This window comes from Nanorana parkeri, unplaced genomic scaffold (genome assembly GCF_000935625.1).
Source record: "Nanorana parkeri isolate BGI_ZX_2015 unplaced genomic scaffold, ASM93562v1 scaffold711, whole genome shotgun sequence".
Lineage (NCBI taxonomy): Eukaryota > Metazoa > Chordata > Amphibia > Anura > Dicroglossidae > Nanorana > Nanorana parkeri.
In genome coordinates this window covers 545,103-563,327 of record NW_017306979.1, presented here as the reverse complement: position 1 = coordinate 563,327, position 18,225 = coordinate 545,103, and the positions used below count along the sequence as shown (strand labels likewise).

Below are 18,225 nucleotides of genomic sequence, written 5' to 3'. Positions count from 1 at the left end.
CGAACATGCTGAGCATGTTCGGCCGACCCGAAGCCACGCGAAGCAAGCCGATGTACGGCTGATTTCAGCCGATGTACGGCTGAAATCAGCCGTACCAGCCTTAAGTGAATAGCCGAACAGTGTTCGGCTCACTTCACTTCAGATCGGTCATTCACTCGGCTGCCCTCGGCAGCTTGGTGAATAGACCCCTACATTTTCAAGAGAAATCTATATCTAAAATAAACACGAGTATATAGAATTTTTCATATCACACTGCCAAGTATCAATTAATTCTCCAAGTATTCATAGCAGCAGGGACCAGTCACACCTGAAATCAATGATGCTACATCAAGCTTCCACATTGTTCCTGGTTTTCACATGTGTGTGCTAAACCAAAATCATTTCATTTCCTTCCCGCTAATTAACAGTCTGGAGCTTCAGTACAGCAAAGAATAAATTGGTCTAGAAATGTAGTAGTTTATCTGAAAGGAGGATTATATCTGCAAGGAATCAAGTACGCTCTATAAAATATAAAAATCAGTAGTACTGGTGTAATTCACAGCGAGGTAAAAACATAAAAAGGACTACTTTGTCTGACAAATCATTTTGAAGGCCTGTAAGTTTGTAGGTTGTACACATATTAGTCACTGTAGTCAGGGCTGTGCCACCAATGAGGCCAAATCAGGCATCAACCTCAGGGGGTGAATGGTGGGTGATGGCACTCCATCCTGAGTGCAGTTAAGTGAGGCTGAGTCTGATAAAATTACAGTCTCAAAGTTACTGAGCTCCATGCCCGGTCACTGCACACTTTTGCCCTGTGTATGTTCAGCAACTGAGCGTCACAATGTGTTTAATTGTCATGGTGTAGGCGGCTGCCTGCACTGTAACAATCAATGATGATGTGCAGCTCAACCGCTTGTGTCCTAGCATCACTGGTTGTAGGCCCAAGCCCCTCAGCATTTGTGCAACTCACAACAAGGAAAGGGGGCAGCATAAATAGCTCTGACTACAGTAGATACACAATATAGCCAAAAATGTGTGGATACTGACCATCACACCTATATGAGTTTGCTAGACATCCCATTCCAAAACTAGGAATTAAAGCAGAAGTAAACCACTGTTTAAATGTTGTTGTTTTTTTGCCCTAATGTGCAAGTATGCACAGTACACATGGACAGTAGGGCACTCTTAACTTTCAAGCGTGTCCTTCTCCAGCACTTTTGGAACGATCTTGGGTTCCCTACTCTGTCCCCTTCCGCAGCCATCTCCGACTCTGCATGTCCTTTGCCAAAAATCACTAACTCCCAGCAGTGTTTTTTTTACTGATTTTACTTCTGCTTTAATATGAATTTAGCACACCCTTTATGACTACAGCAGCCCTCACTTGTCTGGGAATGCTTTCCACAAGATTGTGGAGCGTATTGTGGGAATTAATGCCCATTCAGCCAAAACAGCATTTGTGAGGACAGGTACTGATGTTGGATGACAAGTCAGGTTCAACGTTTCAGATTATCCCTTAGTTGTTCAATATTGTTAAGATCTAGAGCTATCTGTCAGCTGCTCAAGTTAATTTACGCCAGTCTCATGAAACCATGTATTTATGTACTTGCTTTGTGCACAGGGACACAGTAATTTTGAAAAAGAAGAGGGCCTTCCCAAAACTGCTGCTACAAGGCTGTAAATGCACATTTAATAGTCAAAAACTGTGCTGTGCATAAACAAAATTAATCTAATTATCTTCCAAAGTGTTTTCAGTGCATATATAGAACTAAAAACAATGAGAGGAATTTATCAAAGCAATTGCGACTGTTTTAGCGCCTTAAATCATTCTTTTTATGTGCAAATTTCTTTAGCCCCTCCTTTAACATGTGCACCCGTTTTGACCAGAGCGTGCAATATTTTCCCGATTGCACCTGTTTTGTGCAAGTTTGCAACTGTTTGCATGTCCTGGCGGCTGTCTTAAACTGTAGCATCACCAAACAAAACAATCACTACTTAAGAAGTCCCTATGACCACTTCTTCAAGAAGCGACAGTTAAGCTTTTTGCCTGGAGGTGCGAGTCTTCTTTCCTGGAGTCTATGTATTCTTATTTATGCACAACATTACACTAGCAACATAAGTCTGGCACAAATATATCCCATGTGACCATATACGAGTTCAAACACTCGCAATTGATATAATAAATTCCCCCCAGTGTATAATCATCCACTTAACTTAAAGTGCTCCTAAGCAAAATATGCAATATATATAAGTGATAATACTTTAAAGTGCTCAAAGTGTTCTTGCAGGTATGTAGTCCACACACTTATAATAGAGTGCTTAATAGTGCAAACAAAGTATTTCTGTGTTGTGTCTTTGAAACTTCTGTGTTGTGTCTTTAAAAAATTGGGGAGTCCAAAGGTCATCTGACCTCCTCACTGAATTGACTCGATTTATAACCTATATGGAGGTCTAACCTGGAGGTGAGCTGCTTTTCATTAGAGGGCACACAGTGGTGTCAAGTGGAGGCTAAGTAAGATTTAAAGACACAACACAGGGAGACTTTGTTTGCACTATTAGGCACTTTATTATAAGTGTGTAGACCAGGGGCGACCACAATTTTTGGTGTTAAGATCTATTTTTTATATGACCAGCTCAATGAGATCTACCAACGAATGGCACCGCAACGCACCTCCTACAACAAAACACAGGGTAGGTGTGATTGCGATGAACACACTGTACTATTATGAATGGTCCCTTAGTTAGACCTAGCACTCTTATCAGAGGAGGTAAACAATAGGACTTTTACCTGTAAAGGTAAAATAAAACCTATTACCTATATTAAAAAAAAAAAAACTAACGCTCCTAATCTCAGTCTGTAAGTGAGGGCACAGTCCTCTTAGGTGGGGGCACAGTCCTGTTAGGTGGGGGCATGGTCCTGTTAGGTGGGGGAACAGTCCTGTTAGGTGGGGGCACAGTCCTGTTAGGTGGGGACACAGTCCTGTTAGGTGGGGGCATGGTCCTGTTAGGTGGGGGCATGGTCCTGTTAGGTGGGGGCATGGTCCTGTTAGGTGGGGGCACAGTCTGTAGGTGGGGTACATGGCTGTGTACAGTGTAGGGTTGCCACCTGTCCAGGATTCACCCGGACAGTTCCGGTTTTGAATGCTGTGTCCGGGTTTCATTGCAGCAGAAACCCGGACACAAGATGTCAGGCAGACAGGGGCAACCAAAATTAAGATAGGAGTTATTGAAAATAATCTTAACTGTGATATTTACATAGGAATGGGCAGCGCTATTTACATATGAATAAGCCCCCACTCATTCTCCCAAAAAAGTCCGCGTGTTGCTTGAGTGTTCGGGTTTCGCTTGAAGAAAAGGTGGCAACCCTAGTACAGTGGGTGGATATAACACAGGCTGCGGTACACAATGCCCCCTCCCTCTAAAAAAGACCATCACTCACCCCGCCCAGGCCTGTGTAGAATTTGTGTCCCCCAAGGGATCGGCTCTCGGATTCCCCCAGAGTAGCTGCATGCTGAGCCACGGCTTCCAGTGTCAGCGGCTGTGCCAGGACACAGCGCCACCTGCTGGACAAAAAAGCAAACTGCACCTGACCACAAGCAGCTGAGCTCCCACATAAATGGAGCAGCCGATTCCAAATCTGGAGATCACGATCTACCAGAAACAGCTTCGCGATCAACTGGTAGATCGCGATCGACCTTTTGGGCACCCCTGGTAAACTATACACCTGCACAATGGCAGAGCTACCAGGGTCGCAATTGGGACCGGGCCCTAGCGTTCCGCCTGCTGGGGGGGGGCCAGCGATATAGCTGACTTTTATTATAATGTATTGCTGGAACTTGTAGTCCCGCATAGCTGGTGGTATTCTGTATTAAGGAAAGATGATTATACAGCAATGCAGAATAACACCAACTATTTGGGACTACTTGTCCCAGCATTGCATTATAGTGGGCGGGGGGATGCTGGTGGTATTCTGCATAGTTGACTTTTATTATAATGTATTGCTTGGGCTTGTACTCCCGCATAGCTGGTGGTATTCTGCATTGCTGTATGATGATTATACAGCAATGCAGAATAACACCAACTATGTAGGACTACAAGTCCCAGCAATACATTATATTTTTAAGTAGGGATGCACCACTGCCAATACTGGGCATTTTCTCAAGTACTCATACTCGTGAAAATGCCCCGATACTAAATGCAGATACCGGTGTTCTGTCGAGAACGCCGACGTATTCGAATTGGCTGTCCTCAGCATCTGCGCTTGCAGACCAGTATTATCGAGGAAACAGGGATTTATTCACAAAGTATTTTGTTCAAATTGTTAATTGTTACCGTTAATAATATTTCATCCATCATTTACTGCCATCCATCATTTACTGGTTAATCCAATCTGTACGTAAGCGTAGATACTGGGTCGGCGTTCTCGACAGAACGCCGGGACTGACATTTTAAACAAGTGGCTGCCTGAGGTCCCGCGCTTGCTGAGGACCTCAGCAGCCTTCCTGTTAACCATGCGGTGCCATGGCGGTGGGGGGTTGGGGGGCCCTTCATGGTTTCTTGCACCGGGGCCCTGAAGGTTCTAGTTACACCTCTGCACCTGCAAGAACACTTTGAGCACTTTAAAGTATTACCACTTATATATATTACATATATTGCTTAAGAGTACTTTAAGTTAAGTGAATGATTATACTACTACTACAACTAGGTGTTTTTTTACTGGCGCACAGTAATCTTATATTTTAATTTGCAAGTGCACATTTGTCTAAAACATTTTAGTGTACTGTAGCCTTGGTGCTGTTAACAACATATTTCACTGGAAACCCCTTTTAGTAAAATATACATATATAAATTGCATAAAAATGTATTAGATATAATTATCTTGCTTACAGACAGAGTAGTTGGAATATCCTCTTTTAACATTTTTCAACCCCCCATCACCTTTTCCCATTTTAACATGCCATTCTGGGTCTGAACCACTGTAATCCTGTTTTACTCAGGATTACTGGGATGTGATCAGTGAGCATTTTTTTTTCCAACTTTAGATTTTTTATTGGTTTATATGCATATAAGGCATTGCTGTGTACATTCATAATGAACAAGCAGATACATTGGCACATAATACATCCATCAGACATCAAATAAACTGTATCACCTGAAATCTCTTTTACATTCCATCTAGTCGTAGATATAGACTTGTACTGCAAGAGCGATTGGAAATATATGCATAATAAATCTGTATTGAGTAGTCGCTAGACTTATAAAACCATAAACTTAAAGGGGATAGAATAAACAATGGAAAAAAATAAATAAATAAAATAAAACAAATAGAGACTAGCTATAACTGTTAATCTGAAACCTTTATCCAGGAGTATGCAATGCAACATGGCCACATTCAGTATTACTACCCGTCATATCTGGGGTGGGTATATGATTGGCTATTCATGTTTTCGCATAATGAAGCCAATCCTTCCATTTAGAGTAGAATTGTGCTTGTGCATTAAGCCTGAAAGCTATTAACCGCTCATGCTGGCAATTCAAGTGCACCCGTGCTATGGTTTCCTGTAGTGTAGGTGCAGAAGGCAGTTTCCACCTGGAGGCTATAAGCCGACGGGCATTTTTTTAATCTTCTTACACTTACCTTTTGTGGTGATTGTAATATTGACAAACAGTGTGAAGGGGTTGTACAAGAAGTGTATTACAATTGAAAATATTAAACTCTTCTTTTATTTACATCCCTTCTGTTTGCAGGTGGCATGATTAGCTTTGATATTTTCCCTGAAGGATGGGACAAACGCTGCTGTCTGGATGTTCTTGATGAAGAGCAGTTTAGCACTATCCACTTCTTTGGAAATGAGACTTCACCAGTGAGTTTAAACTTTGCACTGTATTGTGTTAAAAAATTAATAAAATGTCAGAAAAAGAATCATAACCTGACATTTTAGAGACAAGACAGTTTTTATCTTGTAGCAAGAATTAGAGTGTGTTTTTTCAGAAACAATAGCCACACATACAGGACAGTGGCTGGATAGTATTGGAGCAGTTTGATTGGACTGGTAATTGTGTCAGGACACCAACAATGGAAGAAACAAGTAATCATAGCAGGAGCTGGTAATGATATCAGGCCAGATGCAGTGAAAGGACCTAGTAATGATGGCAGGAGCTGGTAATGGTGACCAAATGTCCCCAAAGGATGGCCAATCAGTAATGGTCCCTTTCTCTTTCATGGCCTGAAACCTGAGGACCTTTAATATGAATGAGCCCATTCACCACAAATTGACTGCAGCAGAGGACCTGGAGTTCTCTGTGTCACTAAGGACAACCCCACCCTCATACAACTACCATGGTTTGGGAGTAAAATGTACCCCTGGAAGCCTGCCCCATGTGCTCCTTCTCTCACCACTAGCACCCCAACCTTCCTCCTCTGTCTGCTCCTGTTTCTGCCTCAGAGGGATATAATCAGTTGTAAAAGGATCCTGCACGCCCCGATACAGCAGGAAGTCCTCTTCTTCCTCCTGCTGCTGTGCCTCCGGGGGCCACACTGTGTGTGCTCCAGCAGCAACACCAGAGGGATAGTTTTGATAATCCCTGCCTTGTCAGGGCTCACCTTACTGATCGCCCTTACATCAGTGCACCTACAGTTCCCAGGACTCTGATGTAAGGAACAGCTTTGAAAACTCTGATGTGAGGGGAGGATCTGGGGACTCTAATCTAATGGGGAACGCTGACGTTAGAGGAAACTCTGGGGACTCTGATCTAAGGGGGTCATACAATGCCTGATGAAGGGACCCTAAGTGGCCCCAAAACAATAAACAGACGCATTTTGACATTTGACTTTCAGTGTGCTGGTGATACGTTACTTAATGCTCTGATGTTTGGGGGGACACTGATGTAAGCAGGAACTCGGGATGTGAGGAAGGGTGGATTTGTACTGAGAGGATATGTTATTCTTGCTTCTACTGAGTATGTGAACTACACCTTACTAAATCCTGACCCCTTCATACTGTGCTGCACTCCTGACCCCTGCACTCCTTGTATTATGCACTCCTGACCCCTGCACTCCTTACGTTATGCACTCCTGTCCCCTGCAACCCATGCATTATGCATTCCTGACCCATGCACTCTATACGTTACGCATTCATGACCCCTGCGCTCCATGCATTATGTACTCCTGACCCCTGCACTGTATGCAGTCGACACTTTTGAGCAATAGCAGAGTAGGCTCAAGTTTTATTTAACCATTCCCTTTCAGCTGCTCCTACAATTTGCTGCACCCACAATTGCCTTTATTCGCTACCAAGGGCACGTGCCAAGGCCATTTTGTCTTTATATCTTAAATATCTGCTTCCTGTTCCAAAAGTCTTTGACTGATTGTTTTAGGGTGTGCTAAAATGGCGGTGTTATTTTATTGGTGTGGCTACAAATGGGGTGTGTGGGTGTGGTTAAAAGTGGGCATGGTAAGTAGGGGTCCCCAGATTTCATTTTTAAAATATGGTAACCTTAGGTTAGCAGCACTGTAAAAGAGCAACTCTCTCTCCCTGCAAACAACACTGTCAGCTGTCCTTGTCTACTCCAACAGGGTTATTCACAAAAGGGTGAAGAGTTTGGAGAAGGCAGGAGAAGTGAACAATCTAGGACAAAATAGCTAATTTGGAAAAATTCTCCAATGCAGCTCACTTTCCAGTTCAGCTATGTTGTCCTAGATTGTTCACTTCTCCTGCCTTCTCCAAACTCTTTACACATTTGTGAATAACCCTGTAGGTTTCTTTCCACACACACTGACAAAAGGATGCTGGGAATCCTGACATTTATAGGGAGGGGGCTGGCACATATGAAAACCTTCATTATGAACTGCTTGCTGTAGCAGCAAATTGCCAAAGTAGTTCACTATTTTCCCAAACTATAAACGACCTTGAACTCATGGTCATCCCGAACCCAAAGCTCATTCCAGTGGAATGCATGACTCTCATTCAAGCCCTTATTATCATCTATGAACACACGTGTGTATGTTTTTGTGTTTATTTTTTTTGTTTACAAAGATTGGTACAAAAATATTCTTATACCTCAAAGCTTTATAGCAATGTGAATTGAATGTTATTGGAGAGCTAAACTAAAAATGTAAAGTGATTTATTGAAAACAATGCATTTTACTTTTGATTATATCTCCTTCCAGGGAGGTAATGACTATGAAATTTATGCAGATCCTCGTACGGTGGGGCATACAGTGACATCCCCTGAGGACACTGTACTGCGTTGCCGGCAACTCTTCTTCCCTGAAAGAGACAATGAAGTTTGATGTTGGGACCCAAATATGCAGATGTAACTAAATGCCAAGAGAATGACCAGAATGGTCTTATATAATAGGTCATAAAACAGACTTTGCTTTATTTCTTCTCCTGGAAGATGTGCCCATTGCATGGAGAAGAGCTGGCTGTGTTACAAGCTACAACTTCTGTATCCCTGTGTGTGGTACAGTATTCAATTGAACTAGCTACTTCACTGATAGACAAAAGTCAAATAACTACAAGGCCACAGACATCAACATTGGTGGCTCTGCATTCGTAACCTTTATGGCAGTAGCTTCTAAATATACATGATCAGTATGTTAATAAGTGATGATGTGGCAGATATCATAGACTGTGTTGTTTCTTCACCAGTGTCAACATTTTTGCTGTTTTTGAAGACATTCTTATTTGTTGGTATAACCAATTTTGTTTGTAAGAGCTTTACTGTAAATAATATATTTAGTTACGCAAATCTAATATGTAAATAACTAGAGATGTGTTATCATTTTGAATGATATTCCAGTGGGAGTGTCAGGTGTTGGTTATTTTTATGAAGTTATCATGGTGTGCCACATTGCAATGAATGTCAGTCATGATTGCCAATTATTTCTATTAGTGGTGGATGAATAATATTTGCAAAAATATTGCTTTGTAGTTAAATATTTCAGAAGAGAGTAAAAACAAATAGTGATACATTGAATATTTCAATGACAGTGATTTTTTAAATTCATAAATGATAATCATTTCATCGAGTATGTCTGAGTCAATAAGACACAATGGTCCTATGAAATATGCAGAAAATATGAGAATGTTCTCTGGTTCAATAGTAACAGGCAGACAGTTACTGGCATAAAAAATCCTGTCACCCCACCTTTTGTCTTCATTTTAAAAGGAATGCAAAGCTGTAAAATCACAATGTGCTAATGAGCATGGATGTATCTCTATAGTAGTAGTTGTGGTTGTGGACCTATTATGCTGCTGTCCAATCACAGTAAACACTCATCCTTGTCACCAAAAAGTGTTGGGTTTTCTTATAAGTTATACTGGAAAATGAGATACTGGAAAACTGCCTTTATTCAGCTGCATGGTCTTCAAAATGAATGTTACAGCAAAAAAAAAAAAAAAGAAGAAGACCAAAAACTTCCAGACATGAGGGAGAAAAACACAGCATCATAACCCAGAGACTAGAGCTCCCTTTAGCTGTACATAACAGACATGCAATTGCGAGCCTAGCACATAATGTAGGGGAACCGTGGGAGATTCAAAAAATTCCCATTACATTTAAAATAGGCAGAAAAAAAAATCTATGCCGGAATGATACCTGATATCTTGGTTATTACATGTGATAAAAGGATGTATTGTACATATGTTTAAATGCTGCTAGAACAAACATGTATTAATACAAAAGGAAACTAAATGCTTTCAGTGATCATGAACTGTGAAAAAAATGAAATGATTTCTACTAAAACATAACTATATCTTATTTGATTAGATTGAATCAATGTCATTAAATATGTATTAAAAGCGCTCTTTTTCTAGAAAAATAAAAAAATTAAAAAACACAACAGCCAAACTAATTTATTGCATTTTCATTGATTTATTGCCAACACATAAAACAGTAAAACAAGCTGACACAATTTTCTGGCTTGTAAACACACATAGACATTTTAACTTTTCAATACAAGTTTTTGCTACAAGGGAAAGATGAAGGGAATGTATCATAATTGTGTGATAAAGAAACCAGGCAAAAAGTTTTTTCCTGACAAAAACAAAAATATTCAAAATAATTGAATTCATAATAGCTCCTGGATGGCTGATGCAACATTCCTTGCAGTAAATGGATTACATCTTTGATGGCTAGTACTCATTAGGGTCATATTCCATTATAAATTTAAATGGTTTGTACAGTTGGTACATAAATTGTTTTTATAGACAAGAACTCACTATTAGTACTTTTATAGAAAATGTTTAATTCAACAAATCTTTCCTTTTTTCAGGAAGCAGTTATAAATTATTTTGCTATATTTTGTTTTCTAAAAAAAAGAGCAATTATTCACAATCCAATCACTAGGTGGCAGTATCACGTTTATGGGTTAATTTCACGCAAAACTGCATTCAGATTAGTTTTGTGTAAAAGAATAAATATATTCCAAAATATATAAAAAATTAGTACAACTGATACAAAATACAAGGAATGAGCATGGTTAATAAAGACCACATAGCCATTAACCAATAAAAGGATTGTATGGAAAGTCAAATATCCTATTTTTATTATCATTTATTAAGGGACTCGGGGTATGAGTAATTCTGAGACAACTGATCATCCAAAAGCAGTGCAAATGAGGAGTGGACAACACAGCAAACAAAACACTAACAAACAAAACTAAGTGGCCTTAGTCATAGCTGATGACTAAGGCCACTTAGGCAGAAAAGCATCAGCGGCTATGTGTGGATTTTATGTTTATTCAATAAAGGATGTCTGGAGGATTTTGAGTGTCGGAAGTGTTTCATTTTACTGGACTCCCTATAGAGTCTTCAGGGACAGGATTCCAACAGCGACTGTATCATGGCCCTGGACCTGTAAGTCATTCTGCAGCCAAATAGTACAGTACACCAAGTGTCTGAAGAGTGCCCAAGCAGAGCCAAGTGCCAGAGGGTTACATTACAGGCTGGCCCTGCATCATTATCTAGGTGGGTAAGGTACGGCCTCCAAGGCTATCCTGAGTACCAGTCAATCTGGAAAAACTGCATAAATGAGCTCTCTTGGCTCTGCAGTAACTGAAGAGGATTTCTTGAAGAAAAAGATCTTGCTTCTCTGAGAAGATGTCAATTCTCCTAGGACACTTGCCATAAAACTGAAGCATAGTGGGAGGGGTTATACTAGCGGACCAACAGCTATTTTAGTTGCTAGTGTGCAACTCCCCTGTAGGTGGTAGTGTAATCCGGGTCTCTCAGAATTAATCTGACCTTGTGTCCAACAGCGGGATAGATAAACAACAGAGAAATAGAGGTTATTTTCTCCCCAATTCAAAATACACAACATATATACAGCTCTGTGCCTTTTTTAGTTAGAAAAATTGGCATTCTAGTTATAAAATAATTAACTGTAACTGCAATTTATAAATTTAGCCGCCACTGCTGTGCCAGCTATTGGCACACTCTGGTACTGCAAAGATGACTTAAATACTGTACAATGTAGCCTTCTGACTAATTGGTTTGGAATGGAAATAACATTGGGACATAGGTAAAAATGTTGTTGAGCCCAGTGTAGTACTACAAAGTGGAGCCGGAAGCAGATGTGAGACAGTCCATTAAGCTGTGAATCCTATTTCTAATTACCCAAAAGGTCTTAAAAGGGGCAGCTATCATGAACATTCAAAGTTTGCATCTATTGTCTTCAGCAGTGTAATGGGTAGTGCTTGGAAGGCAATTTATTTCTTATTAGAATAAAGTTCCCCTTGATGATAAATGCATCGCATCATCTCTCATCTACGTGTTCCACAACACACATCCGTAAGGGCAGAGAGTTTAAAAAAAAACCACAACAAGGTTAGTGCTTCGGCACACCTGACTAGCTTGACTCTCTAAGACACACATGCAGTATACATTCTTTTAGTTCTAAAAAGGTGCTTAGTGCAAGGTGTGCAACTGGAACTTTGGGAGCATAAATCAATATATTGGTGTTGGTCACCATCACAAATTGAACACCGTAGACAACATACAAAAGTCTATTGAACTCTGTGAAAAGGTCACAATAGTTTTTATGACAGTTGTCCTTAAATATTTCCGAGTTTATTACTACAAAAATCCTCAACCATATCGCTACCTAAAATGTAAATGCTTAAAATCTGACTTAAGACAATTTTTTTTTCTTTCAGGTTTTTATTTCTGTCTGACCTTTTTGGGAAGATTTTTTACACACGTTCTGATCGTATGATGTTCACACACAAAATTGTGGTGCAGCTATGTTTGGGCCAGGAAGGCACAGGCAGCAATAAGGACATTGACATAAGTTTTAACCCTTACCCATTCTACAAAAATAGATTTTTTTTGTCCCAGCCCCTGTTGAGCAGATTTCCCCATCACTTTGTGACCTGACAGGAAGTGAGTCGAAATTTCTCCAATAGTGACAGAATAATTAAAAACCTAACAGAGGCTCTACCCCTTCCCAGCCCTATCCAAAACAAAAGAAAACATTTTGGAGTTGGGCTTTAAACTATAGCACTTGTATAGATAAGGAGGAATATTAGCCATACTTTGTGTGTTGTTAAGCCAAGATCAGAGATACCGTAACTTCACTATGCATTTCAGTCAGGGTATGTTCCCAATAAAATACATTAGTTAACCTACATTGTAGACATGCTTTTTAGAATTATTCCATTTTAACTGACTTAAAGGCAAAATGCAATCCGGTACAAAAGTACAGCATGCAAGACTTTTCCCAACCCTGTGCAATGCAACACATTGGTATGAACAGTTCTTATGTCTTTCCTCAGGCCACTGCAAAATGCATGACTAGTGTCTGGTCTGAACCAGTCCTAACACAAGTACAGTAGGGTGACAGACATTACACCAATATATGGGATACATAAAATCTTACTGCAGGAAGAAAATAAATCAGAATGAAAATGCAAAACAGGCAGTAATATATTACTATAAACTGCAACGTCTTGGCTGTAATGTAATATTTACCAGCAAATATCTATTTTTATTTATCTATTATCTATTTCTTGGCAGAACTTTGTAGATAAAAGCTAGTACAGTATATCTAACTGTATTTCAAATTCAATTACAAGCAAAATTGTATGAAAGTTTGTCTACGTATGTCTCTTTATGCAGCTTTTGTGCTTTCTGGAAAAAAAAACATATCTACTGCACCTGTCACCTTATAGCAAAAACCGAGCATTAAAATGTATAATAATCAAATATTTTAGATTTTTCCATAAACCAGCATGTGCTTAAATAATTTCAACAAATAAAATAAAATTCTTGTGAGACAAAATGCTGTATAAAAACTGATATAAGCCTTCTATGTATTGGGATTTAAACATGTTGTTGTAGACACGTGACAGTGTTGGTCTTACTATTTTTACTGTACAAGACCCCTACTGACATTCAGATATATATGAAGTGGCCTAAAATGAAAAATTCCCCTTTTCCTAAGAAAGCCTGAAGAGTTGTCAGTGTAGGTGCAGATGGAATCAAGCATCGTTCCAGTGTAAATCAGAAGGCAACATTTTAAAAATGTAAAATGTGTTTGATATTTTTCTTTCAGCCAAAGCCCCTGCAAACTTAGAAACCTAGAGGTGTAATTTTTGCATACAAATGTATAAAATGTATCACTTTGTGACTTCTTTAAAAATGTTTTTAACTATAATGGCATTCCATCAATAATTCTTTTGCCAAAGTATACAAATCTTTAAACTGTTGTTTTATATCTGTTTTACTATATATACGTATATCCTTTGTTTTACAAAAAAAGATTCCATACATGACAAAGGATTCCCCGAGCACAAAGGATTATATAACGTGACAACACAGTGAAAGTATCTCCTTTCAAACACAGCTGTCTCATTATAATTGAAGTGTGACTATTGATCTATGTCAACAACAGGCTACTTAGTACATGTGATAAAGAGACAGAAAAAGGAGCCAAGTGCTTCACTTGCTAGTTTGATACAAGACTATGCAATATGCATATGCAATTTTTCATAATTAATTGAAAAAATACTTAAAACACTTTAATTTCTGTTAGTCTTGATCATAAAAAATATGGAAACAATATATATATATATATACAAATTCTTTAGCAGGTACAGTTTCCGTATATGTATTTCAGTATTGCACTTACCTTTTTGCCCAGAATTATTTTTTTATGTTTAGGACTAATTAAGGTGTGAACCAGGCCTTAAGATTAAAACATTTAAGTGAGGAAAATATGAAATATTGCAAATAAATATTTTATGTTTATTAGTGCAGGAAACAGGTAGAGCTCTAGAGTTTGCGAATTGCAAGTGTTTTGCAGTTATTTACTATGCTGTTGAGTATTTCGACCCCATAATCTTTAGTTCTATTCAGCAACTGTTGAGTTGTCTTATCACATACCCCCATAGAAACATCAATATGTAAAATGTATATAAATTAAGTCAGAAAAAAAAGTCTCTGTCTTTGAATGAGCCCAGTCATTTTTCTTTACATGTTATACCACTGCTTTAAGATTAAATCACTAAACCAGCATCTTTTTTTTTCATGACCTCTGTCACATTAATGAGCAGAAGTCTATACTGTAGGCTACTGCAGTGATTTATAATGGAAATGCCCAATAACCCTATAAGGATTATATATTTTCTCAATTTTTTCAGTCTTTTTCCTTTTTGTGTTTTTTTATTTCTTTTGCTTTTTATATTTTTTCAACAGTGCTCATGTAATAAAATGCCTAAACATTTTGTAACGTAACCAGCACTGCAGATAGACTCAAGCAAAGCATTCCCTAGGAAAGGTATTTTAGCATTTCTCTTGAGAACTAGAAATATATTTCTAGTTCTGGCTATAATGGGGAATGGTTAGAACCTGTTTTAAGTTTTTTAATCCCTTGAGTGTCCTCACATTTTATCGCTTCCTATGCTGTGGCAGTGGTCACTGAGACAGGATGTGAAGATGAATCTATCCAATCTTAAAACCAAAAATCGTAGTTCTGGCAGCAATTCCACTTTATTGTTACACACCATTCAAACTGTAAGAAAGTATTTGGGTATATGATAATCTACAGTAATCAAGTCAATCAAGCTTCTGCATGTCAAGTTTAGTTACTCTTAATTATACAGTTACCCTGAAACATATTTTAGACTGTTGGTAATGTATGGACCAAATATCTTAATGGGATGCTTAATCTCCTCTGTTATAACTGGCTTTTCAGAATTTCAGAGTGCTTCCTCAGTTGCCAAGCAACAGTTCAGCTTGTAGGAGGTGTGTTACGACCCGTAGAGATCAAGCCCCAATCCTCCCTATGGGCTTTTTGCAGCATCATATGGATGGAGCAGAAAGGCAACTAAAAGCTACATCACTGATGGTACAAATATGAGCCATATCCCCAGAAAGCATGGGCACCATCTTAGTAACCACCACTGTGTTGTACCTAGAATTTTTTCTGTGCCACAAGCTTAAACGAGAACTATGGGGTAAGTGTTTTTCCCCATAGCTCTCTTAAGGGTCAAGGGAGGGCATATATTGGCATCCTCCCATGACCCAAAGCTCAGTATATAGTGAGCTACAGCTCCTGGTATACTGAGACCGCCGCAGCCGGGACGGCCGCCGACAATGCTGTCGAGATCCACCCAGCTGCGTGAATGACAGCTGGCTCTGCCTATCTAGAGGCAGAGTCAGCTGTACCCGTCCCCTCCCGTTCCTCCAGTCAGCGCTGGAGGATCAGAGAGGGGAGGGGGGAATCCCTGCGGGGTGCCGTGACTGACAGTCATCGCTCTCTGCAGAGAGTTGATGGAGAAGTGAGCGAGTGACGATATGCTTTCGCTCACTTGCCGATCTATTGAGCCAATGTGTGACAGTTTCATTGTCACACTTTGGCTCGAACGGTGAGGATGAGTGATTTTCACTCACCTCATAGTTCTCCATTAAGTTATTAACATTAGTTATTTGAATCTAAGATCTTGTAACATTATTAACTATAAATACACAGTACAATAATACAGCACATTTTGCCATTATGTCCGGAAGCACCCATATACAAAAAATATCTAGTGTTTTCTAGAGGTCATGTAGCCATCGTAACAATTAAACTTAGTTTAACTATTAACTCACACTACAAATCCTTGAAAAAACAACTTCAATGTCCTATGTTGGAGCTCATATTATGATAATCTAAGAAATAGGATCTCAGAATATGTTACAAACGTCTTCTACACGTACCTAATATTCCCTTGCTGAACGTTTGCTTTTATCGAGTCCTCCCAAGCATGCATTTGCTTTCCTATTTGTACATTTTCCAATTCCTAGTTTCCAAAGAATCTACATACATTTAATATTGCAGCCCAACTAGTTTCAACACATCTGAGGAGTGCGAACATTTACTGCAGATACAAGGCGTAGAACACAAGAAAATATTAGCACTCTGCAGTAGCCAATTCTTGCTGTGAACTGAAGACAGAATTCTAAAAAGAATCACCTTCTATTGTGGAAAGTCATGCAGTACATTATTAGTCATGTTGCTTTTATTGTATTTAAAGAAAACAGGGCCAAGTATATATATAACTCTGATACAAGCATAAAGTACAAAGAGCAAAACTGCATAGTGCAGATCCCAGAGCAGCTTATCAGAATCCATCTTTAAATGGCCTGACAACAACAAAGTGATTTCTAAGCAGTTGCTGTCGGTAACTGCACTGAAAATCTCTTGCCCTCTAAGTTATGCCCCTCAGCAAGCAAAGTCCTTCCTATTGCAGGATCTGTAGTTGAAAGTTTAAGTGAAATCTTTGTTGAAATGCAACATTTAGTACTTATATAATACACAATTCATGCATGTGATAACCAATAAAAAATACATTTAAAAAAGTCCGTATGCATGCTGTGCACATGCAAAGAATTTCTGACCAATTTCTGATTTAATCTCTGACATCATTAGGCAAACCTACCAAGCCTCATGCTAAAATAAACTGTTAAAAGATGAGCAGATAGCTCACTGAGCACAAAAGAGAGAAACCCTGGAGTCACTGAAGTGCCAAGACCTGCCAGAAAACATAGCCAAAGATGACAGTGGCACCACGTTTGACACTTTTGTCCTTCCTTGCTCTACATACAAAAGTGAATGATTACCCTTACTGACCACAACAAGCATCTCCGCTGGCCACAGGGCCCAATGTATGTGCTTTAGTGAAGTCAAAAGAAGCCCAATCGCTGAAAGCATTTACAAGAATGGGTAGCATTGCTTGTAACTACTGAGCTGTTTATGGCAACCTTTAGGCCTGGTTCACACCTGGACGTTTTACAGTGCGTAGGAACGCCTATGCCTATGAGCATGGTTCCCACCTGGGCGTTTTACAGCGCGTAGGAACGCGCTGCAAAATGCCCTACGCCCAAAGAAGTACAGGAGCTTCTTTGGGGCCTTTTGCCGTGCGTTTCCATTGGTATTCCCGAGTGTGGATCGGGGGTAACAAAGGGGTAACCCCGAGCCACACTCAGGAATACAGCGTACAGGTCTTACATTGTTCGCGATCCCCGCTGTGTCCTCCGGCGGCTGCCGACTTCCGGGTTCCGTCCCTTGCGAGCTTCCGCGTCGCAGGGGTGTAGCCGGAGGGAAGTTTAAAAGTGAAACTAAAAGAAAAAATGTAAATAGAGAAAATAAAAGGAAAAAAAACAATCCTACCGCCAGTGAAACGCGTGTTTCACTGAACGGAAAAACGTGCTAAAAACCGCGAAAAAAAATTAACTGAAAAAATACACTCAGGTGTGAACCCAGCCTTAGGCCATGACAGCCAGAGTTAAACTTATTCATATTGCAAGTCAACACAAGTAGATAGTCTTTTTCTTTGCTTTAAAATCAGAATGTTTTTTTTTTTACAATTACAGAAGGAATACTGTATTTTAGCAATGAGGCAAGGGTAAGATTCAGTTCAGTCCGAATATTGTGAAGTCAGAGCAGTGATATAGATGGGGCAAATAAGCAGAAACATATCATTACAAATGATCAGCAAAACTATATATTTATTAATTAAAAGCCTAACACCCTACACAAAATGCAAAGCTCATAGAAGGCAACTTGAAGTGCATACTTGCTTTATTCTGTGAAGTACTTTTTTCATCTTTTCCTATTGTTCTGTAACTCATGTGTTTATTCCCCTATATAATAATCTCTTCAGTGAAAAAATGCAGGGCCTGGTAATTTTTAGACAGATGGGTGACCAAAGGCTGCCTTATCATGCTCTCAATTAAAACTTGCAATGCTACTAAACAA

General features: G+C 39.4%; 1 protein-coding gene across 1 annotated transcript in view; it reads left to right on the top strand.

Moving 5' to 3' along the window:
* The window catches only part of PMM1 (phosphomannomutase 1), a 56,396-nt gene extending 48,070 nt beyond the window's left edge, over positions 1 to 8,326 (top strand). Inside the window, exons 7-8 of the mRNA XM_018563922.1 lie at positions 5,728 to 5,843; positions 8,150 to 8,326. Coding sequence (XP_018419424.1) covers positions 5,728 to 5,843; positions 8,150 to 8,272 — 239 coding nt within the window. The 3' untranslated portion in view covers positions 8,273 to 8,326. The remainder of the gene's footprint in view (positions 1 to 5,727; positions 5,844 to 8,149) is intronic.
* The last annotated feature ends 9,899 nt before the right edge of the window (positions 8,327 to 18,225 follow it).